Raw genomic sequence first — 22,598 nt, 5'->3', positions numbered from 1 at the left:
CACCACTCAAATATCTACACTACTAGTCCATTCAAACGCCTGGGAATTCTGCTCATCTAGGAATTTGTGGGGATCCCAGGTGGTGTGTCCTCCAGCAATAAGACACTTATTACCTATCCTGTAGGTAGATGATAAATGACCATTTTGGCACAACACTTTTCATAAATGTGCCAGTAATGGCATGCTGATATTTGGAATTCCCATTGGTTCCCATTGGCCCACTAAGCAGCTAAAATGTAGTTGTGTGATGTTAATGGCCGCACGGTAATAAGTAAAAAGTAATCAGCAATATACTAACGCTTCTCACTCTTCATTCTAGAGATCCGTGGGGGTCCCCAACCCCTAGTGATCAAAACTTTTCATATGTCTCTTTGACATATCAAAAGATTTCTGAAAACCCTACTAGGTGATTTTGTCCAGTAAAATGACAGACACCATAGAGGTAACCTTAAAGGCCCCATTATAGTTAATGAGGTCTGGCGGGTGCTGCTGGTGTCATGTAACGTATTGAGCAGAACAGTTTAAAGAGGTTGTCCAACCCTAACCCAGAATATAGAAAATAATACACCTCTTCCCAGCAGCTCCAATCCACCACTGACAGTCCCAGGGCCTGGTGTGTGAAATTTAATGGCACCCTCAGAGTGTGCCTACCCAGACCTACCCTTTGTCTTGGCCCTGTGTTTCTTCATGGATACTGACCAGAAATGCACCCTGTGTGGCCCAATTCTACAGTCCCCATTCATGGGTCCATCTTCCCCTATTTTCCCAAACATAGATTTGGTAGTGTGGGTACTGTTAGCAGAACATAAGGGACAGCTGGATGGGAGAATACAATAATGCCAATTATAGGGCAGATTTAGCTCGTCTGAATTTGTCATTTATCTCTTTAGTGTGCTTTCCAAACCAACTGGCTCATTTGTAGTTCTATGTAAAATGACCGAATGCGATATCACAGCTGTAATGGAAACTCATAAATGATATCCCACTTAGCAAACTTGTCCCACATTCTGCCTTCAGATTTTGCTACATCTGACAAACTCTTCTTCACTACATTGTAGTTACAGATCTCCATATCTTAATGCAGCAGATACTATACAGTGATCTCACAATAAGCTCTGTTACATTTTTTTGGCAATGTGTACTTACTTACCTATGTATAATGAGGATTTATGTGTTGGAAGACTGTCATCAAAAAATGCGGTACCCAAAGTATATAAGGGAGTCCCTCCTACTCCCATTAGCAGCTGACCCAAAATGAAAACATAGAGGTAGTGGGATAAGGTGGAATCAGCCTTCGCAGTGCAGTCCTCTAAATTGGTGCCATTTCCTGACGTTTCACAAAAATCTTAAAAAGAAAACAGAGTGGACCGTCAATGCAAAATACAGGACACATGTTGGTAATTTAAAGCCTAATGCGACTCCAAACCCAACCACCTCCCCCGATCAGCAAGTCATTTTTGACCAAAGTATATATGAAGCTGTATTTATTAGACATATACTCCAGAAACTTTTTTAATGGGAACCTGTCACCAAGAAAATGCAGTACAATCAGCAGGTTATAGAGCAGGAGGAGCTGAGCAGACTGATATATAGTTTTGTCGGGAAAAGATTCAGTATGACTTGTATTCATTTAAATCTCTGCTCTTTCCATGCCTGAGTCAGGTGGGCAGTCCTCCTTACTGATTGACAGCTAGCTCTCTATACATAGTCATGCAGAATTAGCTGTCAATCACAGACAGCACCTCCCACATGACTCCTAAGTATAAAAAAGCAAAGGTTTAAATAAATCAATTACAAGTTTCACTGAAGTCTTTTCATCTTTTCCCATAAAACTATGTATTAATCTGCTCAGCTCCTCCCGCTCTATAGCACGTTGACTGCATTTTCATGGTGACAAGTCCCCTTTACGGGTTAGTCTGCGGTTCTTTTTTACTTTCTCCATAAACAGCAGAGCTTTTGCTCATAGGCCGTGTCCAATCTTGTAGCTCTGCCAAATTCACTCAAATAGGGCTGAGCTGCAATAACAGACACAGCGGTGCTGCGGACAAGATTTAGTTCACACCACGGACTGTGCGGTGCAGAAGCATGGACCAAAATCCTGCGGAAGTGCTCCGTATGCTTCTGTGGTCTTCTGCTCCGTGCCTCCGCAGCGCACCACTCTGTACAGTGTCTTGCGGATTGTGGACCCATTCAAGTGATTGGGTCCACATCCCTGATATGGAGCGCACACGGCCGATGCCCATAAATTGAGGACGCGCTGTTTGTGGGCTGTAATACGGGTATAGGCCACACACGTTCATGTGCATGAGCCCTTGCTAGAATAAAAAAAAAACTGATCTTTATTTAAAGGGGTTGTTCAGTACTAGTATATTGATGATCTATCCTCGGGACAGGCCATCAATATCACATTGTTGGGTTTGCCAGGAGTCAGTACCACACCAATCAGCTGATTGAAGAGTCCATGGTGCTTGTGTGAGCGCTACATCCACTTCCCTGTTTAATTGAGCGCCATCTAGATTGTAGCGGTGGTGCAGTGTAACTACAACTGCTCGTCCCGTTCTCTTGATAAGCAGTTGTAATTACACTGCACCACCGCTACAAGTTAGACGGCATGCAGTTAAGCAGTGAAGTGTATGCTGCGTTTGCATGAGCGTCAGGGCCTCTTCAATTAATGGACTGGTATTGATGGCCTATCCTGAGGATACATTAGCACTGCACAACCCCTTTATGGACTACTTCATTGTTCGTGGACTCATCAGTGCCCTGCCTTGCTTTCGCTTTTCGTCTGCCCTTAACTTACCATTATAGCTGTTTCCAAACTGATACATTCCACTGGTAAAATGAGGTATGGAAAAAACAATAGATCCTATGCCAATCATCAGAGCAGAAAAGGCAAGCCATCTTGGTTTGTGCCCTCTTTGACCATAAAATGACACAACAAGTGACAAAAGACAGAATGCAATGTCGTAGCTGGCTGAAATCAAGCCGGTAAGTGAACTGTTTAAGTCGTAACGCTTTTCAATAGTGGAAATTACCACATTTACCAAACCGTTTACAGCAGTACCTGAAAAATAAAAGTAGAAATATATATTAAAGGGATTATCCCATGACTAATGTAAAAAATAAAAATCAGGCATCATATAGTACATGACACTACCTTTCTAACAAAGCTAGAACCAACCCTGTACCTCACATGGATCCAGAGATATCCCCATTCATTGCTCTGCTAGATTTATATCAAGCTGACAGCTCAAGGGGAGTGTCTTTTCTGCTGCAGCTGGGGGGCGTGTCTCAGCTCTCCCTATCACAACTCAGGTGGCAGTTGAAGGATGAAACTGAGCATGTGCGACCATCTCAGTGAGCAGGTAAATACAGATACATTTTATTGAATAAATCACTGGCTATACAACATTTTGAATTACATGCAATTAGAAAAGTATTCAGATCCAGGTGCTGGTTTGAAAACTGGTTTAAAAACTGTAGAATATTTTTCATGGGACAAGCCCTTTAATTGCAAAGGATCAAATGTCTAAAGTGTACTTTGTATGTTGACATCCAATTGTTCATTACAATAACTAGTGGATTGAAGTCCTGAGTGGACTTCAATCCAATCGATTCACCATGAAGCCGAAAGTCCTTGTGCTTCGTGGTAACAAATCAATTTTCCCTGAAATGGCAGGAAAAAACTAAATAAAATAAATCATACTCACCCCATCCTCTTGTACTCGAAGAGGCTGCCGCGGCCATCTTGTTTGAAGATCAGTGTGAAATCTCATGCACTGTGATGTATGACATCATCACACACTGTACTGTTTTTCTGGTTGGCTGGTTGGTGGAGCCCAGAGCTAGGTTTGGCATGGTCAGGCAGCAGGGGTGCTGTTTGGCCACTGGGTCCCGCCGCCGGCCGGGATGGCGCCAATTTTAGGTTAGGACCCACTCATAGAGGCAACCTTGGCGTGGTGAGTGGGCTTATGCCTTTTGATCAAAATGTACACTAGTGCCTCATTTAGCATGTAGCATGGAGGTAGTACACATGCGCTATTCAGTGTTGTCTCCTGCAGGAACGCAGGGATGAGATCATAGCATTAGCAGTGGATGTGCGATTCATTTCTTCTTTTCTCCCATTATTCAATATATAGGCAAAGACAATATCCCAAGCAAGACTGGTATTGAACATATTCCCTATCTATGGATGACATGGTACAGCAAGTATGCCAGACCACCAGCAAGTACGCCAGACCACCACCTCACCACCCCAACGTGTTTCACATCAGGTATCTCAAGGTGTAATCAATTACTATCAGTAATACAGTTTCTCCTTAAGTAAGCTCACCCCCATTGGTGGAGTATAAAGTGGACAACATATTTGATGTTTCTGGGTTACAATTTCAGATTACATCTAATGTTTGTAGATTACAACTTGACACTATATTTGCCTTTCTTGGATCACAAATACAGTAGTTAACCCTCCAGTTAGCATTTGTGGATTACAAGACTACGCTTGTAGTTTCCCTTGGGGGTTTACACCGTGAAGTCTGCGGTAACTTGTGTTGGCTAAAGAATTATACTGTACCTGGAGGAATAACTGTTCTCCAGGAAAACACAAAAATAAACAAATAAATTACTGTCATTCTTTTTTTGTAATGTGTAGAGGCAGCGATACTGACCATTTTTGTAATATACTTGAATTACTGAGTTTGTACATTTCTATTAGAAAAGTAGCTCTAAAGTGGCCCTAAAGTGGCCCTCCTATGTGCCTTAGCTCCACACTGACCTCTCTTCCTTCTTTCTCTCTTCCTTCTTTCTCTCTTCCTTCCTTCTCTCTTTCTCGCTTCTCTCTTTCTTTCTCTCTTCTCTCTCTCTTTTTTTCTCTCTTCTCTCTCTTTTTTTCTCTCTTCTCTCTCTTTTTTTCTCTCTTCTCTCTCTTTCTTTCTCCCGTCTCTCTTTTCTCTCTCTCTTTCTTTCTCTCTTTTCTATTTCTTTCTCTCTTTTCTCTTTCTTTCTCTCTTCTCTCTTTTTCTTTCTCTCTTCTCTCTCTTTCGTTCTCTCTTCTCTTTCTTTCTCTCTTCTTTCTTTCTTTCTTTCTTTCTTTCTCTCGTCTCTCTCTTTAGATAGAGAGGTAGTGAGGGCAACAGCAGTCAGTCTGGAGCTAAGGCACATAAAGGGCCACTTTAGAGCTACTTTTCTAAGAGAAATGTACAAACTCAGTAATTCAAGTATATTACAAAAATGGTCAGTATCGCTGCCTCTACACATTACAATAAAAAAATGAATAAGTTACACTTTAAGTACATTAAAATTGTTGTCATCCTCTTAAACAGTCAGAAACCCATCCAGGAATGTAACTAGCACAGGTGCTTAAGACCTATGAGGGGGACTGTTTCAGCTGGGAGGGGGAGGTGTCAGAAGATATGTTCAGGCTGGCTGGATGTGAACCTTGTGCTTAGTCAGCCTTACAGGATTTGGGGGTCATAGACCTGTAGCTGCTGTATAGAGTAACTGATTGAGGAACAGCCAAGGACATATCTAATGCTGTACCTTAGGCCTCTTTCACATGACCGTTTTGTTTTTTTTCCGTTTACAGGCCGTTTTTTGCGTTCCATTTACGGAACCATTCATGTCAATGGTTCCGCAAAAAAAAACAGAATGTACTCCGTATGCATTCCATTTCCGTTCCGTTGAAAGATAGAACAGGTCCCATTATTGCCCGCAAATCACTTTCCGTGGCTCCATTCAAGTCAATGGGTCCGCAAAAAAAATGGAACACATACGGAAATGCATCCGATTCCGTATGCCTTCCGTATCCATTCCGTTTTTGCGGAACCATCTATTGAAAATGTTATGCCCAGCCCAATTTTTTTCTATGTAATTACTGTATATTGTATATGCCTTACGAAAGATCTGAAACACAACCGAAACAAAAAACGGAACAGATCTGGAAAAAACGGCCCGCAAAACACTGAAAAAGCTATACGGTCGTGTGAAAGAGGCCTTAATCAGTAACCTGATGCTGCAGCCGCCAGTCCATGTCTCCAAAATCTTGTAAGGAATAGAACAGAAGTGAAGTATTCTCTCCCCGCCTCAGCTGATCGTGGACCAGTCTCCACCTCATCCTCCCGCCAACCACACAGACACAGGGATTTCAATTCCCGTCCTACAGTGATTACTCCCTAGAGAAAGCATCAATGGTTAACTAATTAAAGTTATTTCTAAATGTGTTTCTAAAGACATTTTCTCCCGGAAAAGGACCATATCATCACCTGATTTTTCTTTATGGAGTTCCTAATAGAAGGGTCTGTCTTGCAATATTCCCTTGCTGATGAATTTAAAGGGAATCTTTCACCACGATCTTGGACTATTATCTTCTACTTGAGTGGCACTACAGATAAGGAGTCGAGACTGCTATTTTTTAATACCCTACTGCCCCCCGTCCCTCCACTGCTAGGGTTAAAAGCTGTGCTGAAATACATTGTCAGGACATGAGTCCTCTTCATTATGTTATCACAGCACAGTAGTCCTGACGGTGAATTTTAGAGCAGCTATGAGTGCTGACAGCGGGGGGCCGAACGGGCGGGAGAAGAAAAAAAAAATGGTGGTCTGGACTCTTTGGGGGGAATTTATCATGAGGGGAATATTTGAATTCAGATTTGCTTGAGTCTGCAATGGCCTCCGCCAGATCTGGCCAGCCATCTGCCTGATCCGGCGCCTGCGCATTATGCTCAGCCTGATGCGCCGCTGACTCCTGGCAGCGGCTTCGCTGAGCAAAGTACACACCAGGCGGCGCATGCGCACTTTGCTCAACGAAGCCGCTGCCAGGAGTCCGCGGTGCATCAGGCTGAGCATAGTGCGCAGGCGCTGGATCTGGCGGAGGCGGCGCTGAGGTGAGGAGGGCGGCGATTAAGACTGGGGAGGAGGCGCTGGGCACCAGACGGCCGGGCACCCTGTATTAACTGACGTCCCCTTGGGCACCTTAGGTAGGCAAGTGACCGGTTATAAAAACCTGTTTTGTGGGCTAATAGAGCCACAAGCAGGTTTAATAAGGCCAGTTTAGGATTCATGTTATTAGTATGGACATGGGCATATGTACACTCACCTAAAGAATTATTAGGAACACCTGTTCTATTTCTCATTAATGCGATTCTCTAGTCGACCAATCACATGGCAGTTGCTTCAATGCATGTAGGGTTGTGGTCCTGGTCAAGACAATCTCCTGAACTCCAAACTGAATGTCAGAATGGGAAAGAAAGGTGATTTAAGCAATTTTGAGCGTGGCATGGTTGTTGGTGCCAGACGGGTCGGTCTGAGTATTTCACAATCTGCTCAGTTACTGGGATTTTCACGCACAACCATTTCTAGGGTTTGCAAAGAATGGTGTGAAAAGGGAAAAACATCCAGTATGCGGCCGTCCTGTGGGCGAAAATGCCTTGTTGATGCTAGAGGTCAGAGGAGAATGGACTGACTGATTCAAGCTGATAGAAGAGCAACGTTGACTGAAATAACCACTTGTTACAACCGAGGTATGCAGCAAAGCATTTGTGAAGCCACAACACGCACAACCTTGAGGCGGATGGGCTACAACAGCAGAAGACCCCACCGGGTACCACTCATCTCCACTACAATTAGGAAAAAGAGGCTACAATTTGTATGAGCTCAGCAAAATTGGACTGTTGAAGACTGGAAAAATGTTGCCTGGTCTGATGAGTCTCGATTTCTGTTGAGTCCGAATTTGGCGTAAACAGAATGAGAACATGTATCCATCATGTCTTGTTACCACTGTGCAGGCTGGTGGTGGTGATGTAATGGTGTGGGGGATGTTTTCTGGGCACACTTTAGGCCCCTTAGTGCCAATTGGCCATCGTTTAAATGCCACGGGCTACCTGAGCATTGTTTCTGACCATGTCCATCTATTCATGACCACCATGTACCCAACCTCTGATGGCTACTTCCAGCAGGATAATGCACCATGTCACAAAGCTCGAATCATTTTAAATTGGTTTCTTGAACATGAAAATTAGTTCACTGTACTAAAATGGCCCCCACAGTCACCAGATCTCAACCCAATACAGCATCTTTGGGATGTGGTGGAACGGGAGCTTTGTGCTCTGGATATGCATCCCTCAAATCTCCATCAACTGCAAGATGCTATCCTATCAATATGGGCCAACATTTCTAAAGAATGCTATCGGCACCTTGTTGAATCAATGCCACGTAGAATTAAGGCAGTTCTGAAGGCAAAAGAGGGTCCAACACCATATTAGTATGGTGTTCCTAATAATTCTTTAGGTGAGTGTATAGCTTATAGGGCTAAAATCTCATGGCAGAATCCCTTTAAACCTTGCACTTTTATCTAGAAAAACGACTCCATTTTTCCTAGTCGCCCTCTTACTGGAGTGAGTGGGATTTTTTTGCAACTCAATGATAAATCTGGAGTAAATCTCATTAACATAGCGAACTTTGCCCACTTTCCCGCTCATATTTCAAAACTGGAGTGAGTGGTGTAAACAAGCAAAAAGTCTCAAACTTTTTTAGCAAAGCAAGTGAGACGAAAAATCTTTTTAGAAGCCAGAAATCTGCAGTGAAGACATAATACTGTAAAGCAGGCCTTTATCTGTAGTACTACTCATGGGTTACTCACCGTTGCTCTTATTGCACACAAGCTCCACTCCTTTCTGTGACCAGTTCCTACCTGGCTGCTTGGATTGGAAGGGTCAAGCAGTGGCAAAGCAGCAAGGGAGGGGCTGACCACAGAAAAGAGTGGCGCTTGGGTGCAATAAGAGCAACTGGGGCACACTGATTGCACTAAAGGACTAATTTGCATATTAAGAAAAGTATCATAACTTAAGAATGGAGCCTCGGGTCAACAAAATAAAAGCTGTGTTTTAATCAGGTGAACCACAGCCAATGCAAGCAGTTGGATACGGAGGTCGTCGGTGACAGACACAAGTGTATTTTCTTTCTGTGTCTGTTCCATTTTTTTTTTTTTTTTTTTTTTATGGGCCGTATGCGGGACTATTCATTTGAATGTGTTCACAAAAAAAAAACTGTTACTCAGTGGGCATTCTGATTCCGCATGTCCGTTCCACCCAAAAATAGAATATGTCCTATTATTGTTCCTGTTACGGACAAGTATAGGACTGCTCTATTAGGGGCCAGCTGTTCCGTCATCCGTGCGGATCCATGTTTTGTGGATGGCAAAATACAAATAGTCATGTGCATGAGCCTTGATGAGAAAATATCAATGTGCTAATATTCAGTATTCATTTGTCTTTCCCTGGGATAGTCATAGTCACTTACACCCTCTGAGAAATGTACCATGGAAACACTGTTCCAAATAGAATAACATAGAAGATGCTGTAATCTCAAAACACACACTAGGTAAAAATACAGCAAGGCCATGTGTTAAAGTGAAATGCATAGGAGTCACTTGTAGTAGATCTGGAGCCTTATAAAAAAGAAGTGTAAACTGTATATGTGTTTGAAATAGCAAAAATAGTAACACAGTAACTGTAATGACCGGTGTCACGCACAGGGAGGAAAACAGGGAAAGCCCTGCCCAAGGGAGAGGGAAAGGTGGTGACCCCTAACTCACCTTGCGGCTGGCACCTGACTGCCCTGACGTCCCTAGACGGGTTCCTCACCCGTGCGGCGATCACGTGCCTAAACCCTGGCTTTCCCTGAAATGAGCCCTAGATAGTGAACGGGCCGGTGGGATCGCTAGTCCTCACCACTGCACTAAGAGGGAAACACCAGGGAGAGGACAGACAAATATAGACAAACACAAACGTGGACGACCACAGCAGTCCACAAAGGTCCAACAGGGATCCGGAGGGTAGCGTTCTGAATCAACAGTCAGAGAACGCAGCAACACAGCTCCAGTGGGTCAGGATAGATGTCCAGGCAGGAAGCTCTATCTCTGGCAACCAGAGAAGTGTGAGAGGGGAATATAAGGAGGTTTGGGAGTGCTGGACAAGGAACAGCTGAGGAGAAGGAGCTACGGATCCCTGAGTGAGCCAAAAAGGTTTGCAAAGCAAACCCAGAAAGCTACCATAAGGAAAACAGCCCTATCTTAAATAGAGCGTGCAGCCAACCGCTGCGACTTCCTGACCCCGGGTATAACGGAGTCAGGCGTGGTTCTCGATACCCTCGTGACAGTAACATAGTTTATAAGGCTGATAAAAGACATCTGTCCATCCAGTTCAGCCTGTTATCCTGCAAGTTGATCCAGAGGAAGACAAAAAAAAAAAAAACTGTGAGGTAGAAGCCAATTTTCCCCACTTTAGGGAAAAAAATTCCTTCCCGACTCCAATCAGGCAATAAGAATAAGGGCTCATGCACATGAACGTATTTTCTGTCCATGTCCGTTCCGTTTTTTTGCGGACCGTATGAGGAACCATTCATTTAAATCGGTCTGCAAAAGAAAGGAAGCTATTCTGTGTGCATTCCGTTTCCATACGTCCGTATTTACTTTCCGCAAAAAAAACAGAACATGTCCAATTATTGTCCGTATTACAGACAAGGATTGTACTGTTCTATCAGTGGCCAGCTGTTACGTTCTGCAAAATAAGGAATGCACACGGACATCATCCGTATTTTTTGCGGATCCGTTTTTTGCAGCCTGCAAAATGCACACGGTTGTGTGCATGAGATCTAACTCCCTGGATTTTCTTACTTTTCACATCCCACTCTTCTCCCAGCCCCGGGCCCCCTAGGCCCTCATTGCAGTATGGCTGTGACATGTACTAAAATAAATAAATACTTACCTCCCTGAACCCCTTTCCATTGCAACCACCCCGTCCTCCCTAACACTTACTGCAGGGGTGATGTGACTGTGTACCACACGTGACCGCTGCAGCCAAACACTAGCTCCAACAGCTATATACTGCGTCCTTATACTGTACTTACGTGCTGCAGTATAAGGACACGCCATCACTGCCGCCAAAATATTACATCATGCATAATTTTTTATTGCTGTAAAAAAATCTCAAAAAAAACTCTTAAAGATCGTCAAGGACATAGAATTCCTCTTTTGTCCCAAAGGGGCTACTGCTGCTTGGATGTCGCACAGACATAGATCAATACTCAATCACCAGATGCAGTGCAATAGGAGAATGCAGGTTTCTATACACTGGCTGACACCACCCACAGGGCAAGCACAGATAATGGGAAACGGCTGTAGAAATACTGTACATTTCTTACAGGATTTGACATGAGTTTTGTTCTTGACTCTCCAAAAAAAAAAATCACTCACTTGTTAAACTGATTTCATTGCCAAAGAAACTATTAAACCAACAATCTGCTTCTCGGTTTTATGAGGATACTGCCAGATGGATAGAAATGAGTTCGTAATTAGCAGCGAAACAAATAAAACAGGCAATAAGCACAAAGTTATAGAATAAGGATATCATAGGTAGGCATGTAATATATATATATATATATATATATATATATATTTTATTTATTTTTTTCTCATTGTACGAACAAATGCAAAAGTGTTTCTCTTTACTGAGAGAGTAGTGGATGCATGGAATAGCCTTCCTGCAGAAGTGGCAGCTGCAAATACAGTGAAGGAGTTTAAGCATGCATGGGATAGGCATAAGGCCATCCTTCATATAAGATAGAACCAGGGGCTATCCATAGTATTCAGTATATTGGGCAGAGTAGAGGGGCCAAATGGTTCTTATCTGCTGACACATTCTATGTTTCTATGGTAAGTACAGTAATAGCAAAAATGGAGACCTAGGAAACTGTAAAATGCACAACAGAGGGAATTACTTTAAAGGGTTACCCAAGACCTATATTGCCCCCCATATGCCTGGGCCACTCACACAGGCCTTACTCACCCTGCGTTGCTTCTGATACCGGCACGGCCACCGCTGCATTTCTCCATCGCATGGATGAAAACATCCAGCCATGAGGGGAGGCAGCCAATAGCAGGCCATGAAGGTGGCGGGCCTTCCTAGCAATGTGGGTGGAGCTAGGGAGGCTTGTTCCCGTTGTGGCCTGCTATTGGCTAACCCCACCCCCGGGGAGATGCAGTGGCGGCCATGCTGGCATCAGAAGCAACATGGGTGTCAGGAAGCAGGGTAAGTACAATCTGTGTGAGGAGCCTGGGCATATGGGGGGGGGGACATTCTAGGTCTTGGAATACCCCTTTGACCCTTTAGTGTGCTTTCACACAGGGCAGATTTTGTTGCAGACATTTCTGTTACTGAAAATCCATTCAATTCCTCTGAATGAGGTTGTTTTAGTGGTAAGCACATGGATTTTTGCAAGCCCCATTCAGAAGAATAGAACTAATTATTAGTCGCAAAAATTTCTGCAACAAAAAAATGTCTCATGGACACCTTTGGGGTGATATTTTTTTTTTTTATGGAACGGGATATTATATTATGGGATGAAAGACATACAGTATTTTATACTTGTTCAATTTGTCTTCTGCAGCCTGCATGCATTCTTATACACTGGAGGCTGCTCAGTCCCATTGAGTAAGAAAGCATATTATGGGATGAAAGATGCATTTGCATTTTTTTTTATACTTGTTCAATCTGTCTTCTGCAGCCTGTATGTATTCTCATACATTGTAGGCTTTTCAGTCCCGTTCAGTAAGAAAACCGTTATAGACAAGCTCCCTGATGGCTTGGTCTGCGGCCGCTCTCTCTGCTTTCCTGAACACGAGTAAAGCTGAAAACCCTTTTAATTTAAGTTTATTTGATTGTTAATAAGTCACTTTCAGAGAGTTGTGCTGCAGATTGAGCTATCAGCATGCTGGCTTGAAGGATTTCACACTAAATGATGGACCTGAGTAGTCTGCAATGTATGAGAATACAGGCAGGCTGCAGAAGACCAACAGAACAAAATTTGGAAACCAATTGTAAATATTTTTTAATTTAGTAATGTAGGCAGTGCAATAAAATTGCCCCAAAGGTGTCCATAGCTGTTAAAGGCTACTAATATAATGTTATTATCCATATTGCTGGATTCATTTCTCTATCACATTATACAAAGCTTGTTTCCATGATTACGACCACCCTGCATTCCAGCATTGGTGGCCATACTTGCACACTATACTAAAAAGCACCAGCCTATATGAGCTTCCACAGTCCCGGCCACCAGAGAGGCCAGCGCTTTTTCCTATAGTGTGCAAGCACGGCCACAGCTGATCCGATCTGCAAAATTGTGTAATGGATGCGGACAGAAATATACAGTCGTGTGAATGGGCCCTAACACAGAGAATGCCATCAATCACTGTATGACACCACCTGCCTTGGAAGAAGCTGATTTGTTCATCTCTTACTGAATTAAAATTCCTATCTCCGTAAATATTGGCTCCAATGAGGCTGTATAAAGATGGCTGCCATTATCACAAGACTTTCTCAGCCTTTTGCGTGTGGCGTTACTTCACAATTAATTGGAACCTGAATTCATGGTACATGCTACAATCGTTAACGAATCCATTATCACATTAGCAGAGCATGCACAAGACTGAGAAAGTCTCTCGATAATGGCAGCCATCTTCATACAGTCTCATTGGAGCCAATAGATTTTACAGCATGCCTGTGGCATATCTGATTTGCTTATCACTAATATATATATACTGTATTTTTTGGACTATAAGACAAACTGGACTAAAATATTTTGCATCAGACCTTAGAGCACACCCCCAAATCAGACCCCCATTCTTCATCAGCCTCAGTCAAACCCCTCAACCTCCATCAGCCTCAGATCAGAGCCCCTGGCCTCCATCAGCCTCCCATCAGACCCCTCCAGCACCCATTAGCCTCAGATCAACCTTACATCAGACCCCCCCAGCCTCCTTCAGCCTTAGATCAGATACTTCCAGCCTCCATTAGCCTCAGATCAGCTTCCCATCAGACCCCCCAGCTCCCATCAGACTGAGATCAGAACCCCAATCAGCCTCAGATGGGAACCCACAGCCTCAGATCAGCCCATGTCAGCCTTCAAGCCCCCCATATCAGACCCCCCCCAGGCCCACTCATCCTCAGATCAGATCCCCCAGCCCCCATCAGACCCCCAGCACCCCCCAGCTCCCATCAGACTGAGATCAGACCCCAATCAGCCTCAGATGGGAACCCACAGACTCAGATCAGACCCCCAATTAGACCATATCAGCCTCTGATTAGACCCCCTCTCTCCAAGAAAAAAATGAATAAAAGGTTATCACAAAGTCATACAGACCTCAAAGTGGTATCAATAAAAACTACAGACTGTCTTGCAACAAATGAGACCTCACACATTTCAGTAGGGTTATGGGAGTCAGACTATGGCAATGAAAAGAAAAAACGGTTTCATTATTGAAACACAAGAAAAACTGTACAAAAGTGGTATGGCTATAATGGTACTGACTAGAGTTGAGCGAACACCTGGATGTTCGGGTTCGAGAAGTTCGGCCGAACATCCCGGAAATGTTCGGGTTCGGGATCCGAACCCGATCCGAACTTCGTCCCGAACCCGAACCCCATTGAAGTCAATGGGGACCCGAACTTTTCGGCACTAAAACGGCTGTAAAACAGCCCAGGAAAGGGCTAGAGGGCTGCAAAAGGCAGCAACATGTAGGTAAATCCCCTGCAAACAAATGTGGATAGGGAAATTAATTAAAATAAAAATTAAATAAATAAAAATTAACCAAAATCAATTGGAGAGAGGTTCCATAGCAGAGAATCTGGCTTCCCGTCACCCACCACTGGAACAGTCCATTCTCAGATATTTAGGCCCCGGCACCCAGGCAGAGGAGAGAGGTCCCGTAACAGAGAATCTGTCTTCATGTCAGCAGAGAATTAGTCTGCATGTCATAGCAGAGAATGAGGCTTCACGTCAGCCACCACTGCAACAGTCCATTGGCATATATTTAGGCCTAGCACACAGGCAGAGGAGAGAGGTCCCGTAACAGAGAATCTGGCTTCATGTCAGCAGAGAATCAGTCTGCATGTCATAGCAGAGAATGAGGCTTCACGTCAGCCACCACTGCAACAGTCCATTGGCATATATTTAGGCCCAGCACACACACAGGCAGAGGAGAGAGGTCCCGTAACAGAGAATCTGTCTTCATGTCAGCAGAGAATTAGTCTGCATGTCATAGCAGAGAATGAGGCTTCACGTCACCCACCACTGCAACAGTCCATTGGCATATATTTAGGCCTAGCACACAGGCAGAGCAGAGAGGTCCCGTAACAGACAATCTGGCTTCATGACAGCAGAGAATCAGTCTGCATGTCATAGCAGAGAATGAGGCTTCACGTCACCCACCACTGCAACAGTCCATTGGCATATATTTAGGCCTAGCACACAGGCAGAGGAGAGAGGTCCCGTAACAGAGAATCTGTCTTCATGTCAGCAGAGAATCAGTCTGCATGTCATAGCAGAGAATGAGGCTTCACGTCAGCCACCACTGCAACAGTCCATTGGCATATATTTAGGCCCAGCACCCAGGCAGAGGAGGGAGGTCCCGTAACAGAGAATCTGTCTTCATGTCAGCAGAGAATTAGTCTGCATGTCATAGCAGAGAATGAGGCTTCACGTCAGCCACCACTGCAACAGTCCATTGGCATATATTTAGGCCCAGCACACACACAGGCAGAGGAGAGAGGTCCCGTAACAGAGAATCTGGCTTCATGTCAGCAGAGAATCAGTCTGCATGTCATAGCAGAGAATGAGGCTTCACGTCAGCCACCACTGCAACAGTCCATTGGCATATATTTAGGCCCAGCACACACACAGGCAGAGGAGAGAGGTCCCGTAACAGAGAATCTGGCTTCATGTCAGCAGAGAATCAGTCTGCATGTCATAGCAGAGAATGAGGCTTCACGTCAGCCACCACTGCAACAGTCCATTGGCATATATTTAGGCCCAGCACCCAGGCAGAGGAGGGAGGTCCCGTAACAGAGAATCTGTCTTCATGTCAGCAGAGAATTAGTCTGCATGTCATAGCAGAGAATGAGGCTTCACGTCACCCACCACTGCAACAGTCCATTGGCATATATTTAGGCCTAGCACACAGGCAGAGCAGAGAGGTCCCGTAACAGACAATCTGGCTTCATGTCAGCAGAGAATCAGTCTGCATGTCATAGCAGAGAATGAGGCTTCACGTCACCCACCACTGCAACAGTCCATTGGCATATATTTAGGCCTAGCACACAGGCAGAGCAGAGAGGTCCCGTAACAGACAATCTGGCTTCATGACAGCAGAGAATCAGTCTGCATGTCATAGCAGAGAATGAGGCTTCACGTCACCCACCACTGCAACAGTCCATTGGCATATATTTAGGCCTAGCACACAGGCAGAGCAGAGAGGTCCCGTAACAGACGATCTGGCTTCATGTCAGCAGAGAATCAGTCTGCATGTCATAGCAGAGAATCAGGCTTCACGTCAGCCACCACTGCAACAGTCCATTGTCATAAATTTAGGCCCAGCACCCAGGCAGAGGAGAGAGGTCCCGTAACAGACAATCTGGCTTCATGTCAGCAGAGAATTAGTCTGCATGTCATAGCAGAGAATCAGGCTTCATGTCAGCCACCACTGCAACAGTCCATTGGCATATATTTAGGCCTAGCACACAGGCAGAGGAGAGGTTCATTCAACTTTGGGTAGCATCGCAATATAATGGTAAAATGAAAATAAAAATAGGATTGAATGAGGAAGTGCCCTGGAGTCCAATAATATATGGTTATGGGGAGGTAGTTAATGTCTAATCTGGACAAGGGACGGACAGGTCCTGTGGGATCCATGCCTGGTTCATTTTTATGAACGTCAGCTTGTCCACATTGGCTGTAGACAGGCGGCTGCGTTTGTCTGTAATGACGCCCCCTGCCGTGCTGAATACACGTTCAGACAAAACGCTGGCTGCCGGGCAGGCCAGCACCTCCAAGGCATAAAAGGCTAGCTCTGGCCACGTGGACAATTTAGAGACCCAGAAGTTGAATGGGGCCGAACCATCAGTCAGTACGTGGAGGGGTGTGCACACGTACTGTTCCACCATGTTAGTGAAATGTTGCCTCCTGCTAACACGTTGCGTATCAGGTGGTGGTGCAGTTAGCTGTGGCGTGTTGACAAAAGTTTTCCACATCTCTGCCATGCTAACCCTGCCCTCAGAGGAGCTGGCCGTGACACAGCTGCCTTGGCGACCTCTTGCTCCTCCTCTGCCTTGGCCTTGGGCTTCCACTTGTTCCCCTGTGACATTTGGGAATGCTCTCAGTAGCGCGTCTACCAACGTGCGCTTGTACTCGCGCATCTTCCTATCACGCTCCAGTGCAGGAAGTAAGGTGGGCACATTGTCTTTGTAGCGTGGATCCAGCAGGGTGGCAACCCAGTAGTCCGCACAGGTTAAAATGTGGGCAACTCTGCTGTCGTTGCGCAGGCACTGCAGCATGTAGTCGCTCATGTGTGCCAGGCTGCCCAGGGGTAAGGACAAGCTGTCCTCTGTGGGAGGCGTATCGTCATCGTCCTGCCTTTCCCCCCAGCCACGCACCAGTGATGGACCCGAGCTGCGTTGGGTGCCACCCCGCTGTGACCATGCTTCATCCTCATCCTCCTCCACCTCCTCCTCATCCTCGTCCTCCTCGTCCTCCAGTAGTGGGCCCTGGCTGGCCACATTTGTACCTGGCCTCTGCTGTTGCAAAAAACCTCCCTCTGAGTCACTTCGAAGAGACTGGCCTGAAAGTGCTAAAAATGACCCCTCTTCCTCATCCTCCTCCTCCTCCTCCTGGGCCACCTCCTGTTCCATCATCGCCCTAAGTGTTTTCTCAAGGAGACATAGAAGTGGTATTGTAACGCTGATAACGGTGTCATCGCCACTGGCCATGTTGGTGGAGTACTCGAAACAGCGCAACAGGGCACACAGGTCTCGCATGGAGGCCCAGTCATTGGTGGTGAAGTGGTGCTGTTCTGTAGTGCGACTGACCCGTGCGTGCTGCAGCTGAAACTCCACTATGGCCTGCTGCTGCTCGCACAGTCTGTCCAGCATGTGCAAGGTGGAGTTCCACCTGGTGGGCACGTCGCATATGAGGCGGTGAGCGGGAAGGCCGAAGTTACGCTGTAGCGCAGACAGGCGAGCAGCGGCAGGATGTGAACGCCGGAAGCGCGAACAGACGGCCCGCACTTTATGCAGCAGCTCTGACATGTCGGGGTAGTTGTGAATGAACTTCTGCACCACCAAATTCAGCACATGCGCCAAGCAAGGGATGTGCGTCAAATTGGCTAGTCCCAGAGCTGCAACGAGATTTCGCCCATTATCACACACCACCAGGCCGGGCTTGAGGCTCACCGGCAGCAACCACTCGTCGGTCTGTTGTTCAATACCCCGCCACAACTCCTGTGCGGTGTGGGGCCTGTCCCCCAAACATATGAGTTTCAGAATGGCCTGCTGACGTTTACCCCGGGCTGTGCTGAAGTTGGTGGTGAAGGTGTGTGGCTGACTGGATGAGCAGGTGGAAGAAGAGGAGGAGGAAGCCGAGAAGGAGGAGGTGGCAACAGGAGGCAAAGAATGTTGCCCTGCGATCCTTGGCGGCGGCAGGACGTGCGCCAAACAGCTCTCCGCCTGGGGCCCAGCTGCCACTACATTTACCCAGTGTGCAGTTAGGGAGATATAGCGTCCCTGGCCGTGCTTACTGGTCCACGTATCTGTGGTTAGGTGGACCTTGCTACAGATGGCGTTGCGCAGTGCACACTTGATTTTATCGGATACTTGGTTGTGCAGGGAAGGCACGGCTCTCTTGGAGAAGTAGTGCCGGCTGGGAACAACATACTGTGGGACAGCAAGCGACATGAGCTGTTTGAAGCTGTCTGTGTCCACCAGCCTAAATGACAGCATTTCATAGGCCAGTAGTTTAGAAATGCTGGCATTCAGGGCCAGGGATCGAGGGTGGCTAGGTGGGAATTTACGCTTTCTATCAAATGTTTGTGAGATGGAGAGCTGAACGCTGGCGTGTGACATGGTTGAGACGCTTGGTGACGGAGGTGGTGGTGGTGGTGTTGGTGGTACATCCCCTGTTTGCTGGGCGGCAGGTGCCAACGTTCCTCCAGAGGCGGAGGAAGAGGCCGAGGCGGCAGCAGCAGAATAGGCCGAGGCGGCAGCAGCAGAAGAGGTAGCAGGGGGAGCCTGAGTGACTTCCTTGGTTTTAAGGTGTTTACTCCACTGCAGTTCATGCTTTGCATGCAGGTGCCTGGTCATGCAGGTTGTGCTCAGGTTCAGAACGTTAATGCCTCGCTTCAGGCTCTGATGGCACAGCGTGCAAACCACTCGGGTCTTGTCGTCAGCACATTGTTTGAAGAAGTGCCATGCCAGGGAACTCCTTGAAGCTGCCTTTGGGGTGCTCGGTCCCAGATGGCGGCGGTCAGTAGCAGGCGGAGTCTCTTGGCGGCGGGTGTTCTGCTTTTGCCCACTGCTCCCTCTTTTGCTACGCTGTTGGCTCGGTCTCACCACTGCCTCTTCCTCCGAACTGTGAAAGTCAGTGGCACGACCTTCATTCCATGTGGGGTCTAGGACCTCATCGTCCCCTGCATCGTCTTCCACCCAGTCTTGATCCCTGACCTCCTGTTCAGTCTGCACACTGCAGAAAGACGCAGCAGTTGGCACCTGTGTTTCGTCATCATCAGAGACATGCTGAGGTGGTATTCCCATGTCCTCATCATCAGGAAACATAAGTGGTTGTGCGTCAGTGCATTCTATGTCTTTCACCGCTGGGGAAGGGCTAGGTGGATGCCCTTGGGAAACCCTGCCAGCGGAGTCTTCAAACAGCATAAGAGACTGCTGCATAACTTGAGGCTGAGACAGTTTCCCTGGTATGCATGGGGGTGATGTGACAGACTGATGGGGTTGGTTTTCAGGCGCCATCTGTGCGCTTTCTGCAGAAGACTGGGTGGGAGATAATGTGAACGTGCTGGATCCACTGTCGGCCACCCAATTGACTAATGCCTGTACCTGCTCAGGCCTTACCATCCTTAGAACGGCATTGGGCCCCACCATATATCGCTGTAAATTCTGGCGGCTACTGGGACCTGAGGTAGTTGGTACACTAGGACGTGTGGATGTGGCAGAACGGCCACGTCCTCTCCCAGCACCAGAGGGTCCACTAACACCACCACGACCATGTCCACGTCCGCGTCCCTTACTAGATGTTTTTCTCATTGTTATGGTTCACCACAACAACAAATATATTATTTGGCCCAATGTATTGTATTCAAATTCAGCGGGATATAAATTTGAGGCCTAGTATTTAGGCGCTGGGTGACCGGTATGGATTTAGTGACAGAATTAGACTTGGAAATGCACAGAAGCGTGTGTGTGAAGTTATTCTGAATGACCCAATGTGCACCTTGAATATTATATACCCTTTTTGGGATAGATTTCAAATAGCTCTGATATAGCAGGAACCACTAAATTATGAAATTGCTAAATTGGGAATTGTACTTCAACCCAGAACAAAAAATGTGCTTTGACGGGCACTAAATAACTTTCCCAGCTACAACAGTACAGCGGTAACGAGAGATTTAGAGGGATTTAAATTTGAGGCCTAGTATTTAGGCGCTGGGTGACAGGTATGGGTTTAGTGACAGAATTAGACTTGGAAATACACAGTAGCGGGTGTGTGTGAAGTTATTCTGAATGACCCAATGTGCACCTTCAATATTATATACCCTTTTTGGGATAGATTTCAAATAGCTCTGATATAGCAGGAACCACTAAATTATGAAATTGCTAAATTGGGAATTGTACTTCAACCCAGAACAAAAAATGTGCTTTGACGGACACTAAATATCTTGCCCAGCAACAACAGTACAGCGGTGGGTAACGAGAGATTTAGAGGGATTTAAATTTGAGGCCTAGTATTTAGGCGCTGGGTCACCGGTATGGATTTAGTGACAGAATTAGACTTGGAAATGCACAGAAGCGTGTGTGTGAAGTTATTCTGAATGACCCTATGTGCACCTTCAATATTATATACCCTTTTAGGGATAGATTTCAAATAGCTCTGATATAGCAGAAACCACTAAATTATGAAATTGCTAAATTGGGAATTGTACTTCAACCCAGAACAAAAAATGTGCTTTGACGGACACTAAATATCTTGCCCAGCAACAACAGTACAGCGGTGGGTAACGAGAGATTTAGAGGGATTTAAATTTGAGGCCTAGTATTTAGGCGCTGGGTGACAGGTATGGGTTTAGTGACAGAATTAGACTTGGAAATACACAGTAGCGGGTGTGTGTGAAGTTATTCTGAATGACCCAATGTGCACCTTCAATATTATATACCCTTTTAGGGATAGATTTCAAATAGCTCTGATATAGCAGGAACCACTAAATTATGAAATTGCTAAATTGGGAATTGTACTTCAACCCAGAACAAAAAATGTGCTTTGACGGACACTAAATATCTTGCCCAGCAACAACAGTACAGTGGTGGGTAACGAGAGATTTAGAGGGATTTAAATTTGAGGCCTAGTATTTAGGCGCTGGGTCACCGGTATGGATTTAGTGACAGAATTAGACTTGGAAATGCACAGAAGCGTGTGTGTGAAGTTATTCTGAATGACCCTATGTGCACCTTCAATATTATATACCCTTTTAGGGATAGATTTCAAATAGCTCTGATATAGCAGAAACCACTAAATTATGAAATTGCTAAATTGGGAATTGTACTTCAACCCAGAACAAAAAATGTGCTTTGACGGACACTAAATATCTTGCCCAGCAACAACAGTACAGCGGTGGGTAACGAGAGATTTAGAGGGATTTAAATTTGAGGCCTAGTATTTAGGCGCTGGGTCACCGGTATGGATTTAGTGACAGAATTAGACTTGGAAATGCACAGAAGCGTGTGTGTGAAGTTATTCTGAATGACCCTATGTGCACCTTCAATATTATATACCCTTTTAGGGATAGATTTCAAATAGCTCTGATATAGCAGAAACCACTAAATTATGAAATTGCTAAATTGGGAATTGTACTTCAACCCAGAACAAAAAATGTGCTTTGACGGACACTAAATATCTTGCCCAGCAACAACAGTACAGCGGTGGGTAACGAGAGATTTAGAGGGATTTAAATTTGAGGCCTAGTATTTAGGCGCTGGGTGACAGGTATGGGTTTAGTGACAGAATTAGACTTGGAAATACACAGTAGCGGGTGTGTGTGAAGTTATTCTGAATGACCCAATGTGCACCTTCAATATTATATACCCTTTTTGGGATAGATTTCAAATAGCTCTGATATAGCAGGAACCACTAAATTATGAAATTGCTAAATTGGGAATTGTACTTCAACCCAGAACAAAAAATGTGCTTTGACGGACACTAAATATCTTGCCCAGCAACAACAGTACAGCGGTGGGTAACGAGAGATTTAGAGGGATTTAAATTTGAGGCCTAGTATTTAGGCGCTGGGTCACCGGTATGGATTTAGTGACAGAATTAGACTTGGAAATGCACAGAAGCGTGTGTGTGAAGTTATTCTGAATGACCCTATGTGCACCTTCAATATTATATACCCTTTTAGGGATAGATTTCAAATAGCTCTGATATAGCAGAAACCACTAAATTATGAAATTGCTAAATTGGGAATTGTACTTCAACCCAGAACAAAA

General features: G+C 45.5%; 1 protein-coding gene across 1 annotated transcript in view; it reads right to left on the bottom strand.

Moving 5' to 3' along the window:
* Nucleotides 1–22,598, bottom strand: part of SLCO4C1 (solute carrier organic anion transporter family member 4C1) — a 76,838-nt gene that overhangs the window by 32,915 nt on the left and 21,325 nt on the right. The window contains exons 2-3 of the mRNA XM_044275974.1: nt 2,801–3,064; nt 1,151–1,345 (exon numbers count right to left, since the gene is read on the bottom strand). Coding sequence (XP_044131909.1) covers nt 1,151–1,345; nt 2,801–3,064 — 459 coding nt within the window. The remainder of the gene's footprint in view (nt 1–1,150; nt 1,346–2,800; nt 3,065–22,598) is intronic.

This window comes from Bufo gargarizans, chromosome 1 (assembly GCF_014858855.1).
Source record: "Bufo gargarizans isolate SCDJY-AF-19 chromosome 1, ASM1485885v1, whole genome shotgun sequence".
Taxonomy (NCBI): domain Eukaryota; kingdom Metazoa; phylum Chordata; class Amphibia; order Anura; family Bufonidae; genus Bufo; species Bufo gargarizans.
This window is presented reverse-complemented; position numbering and strand designations above follow the sequence as displayed.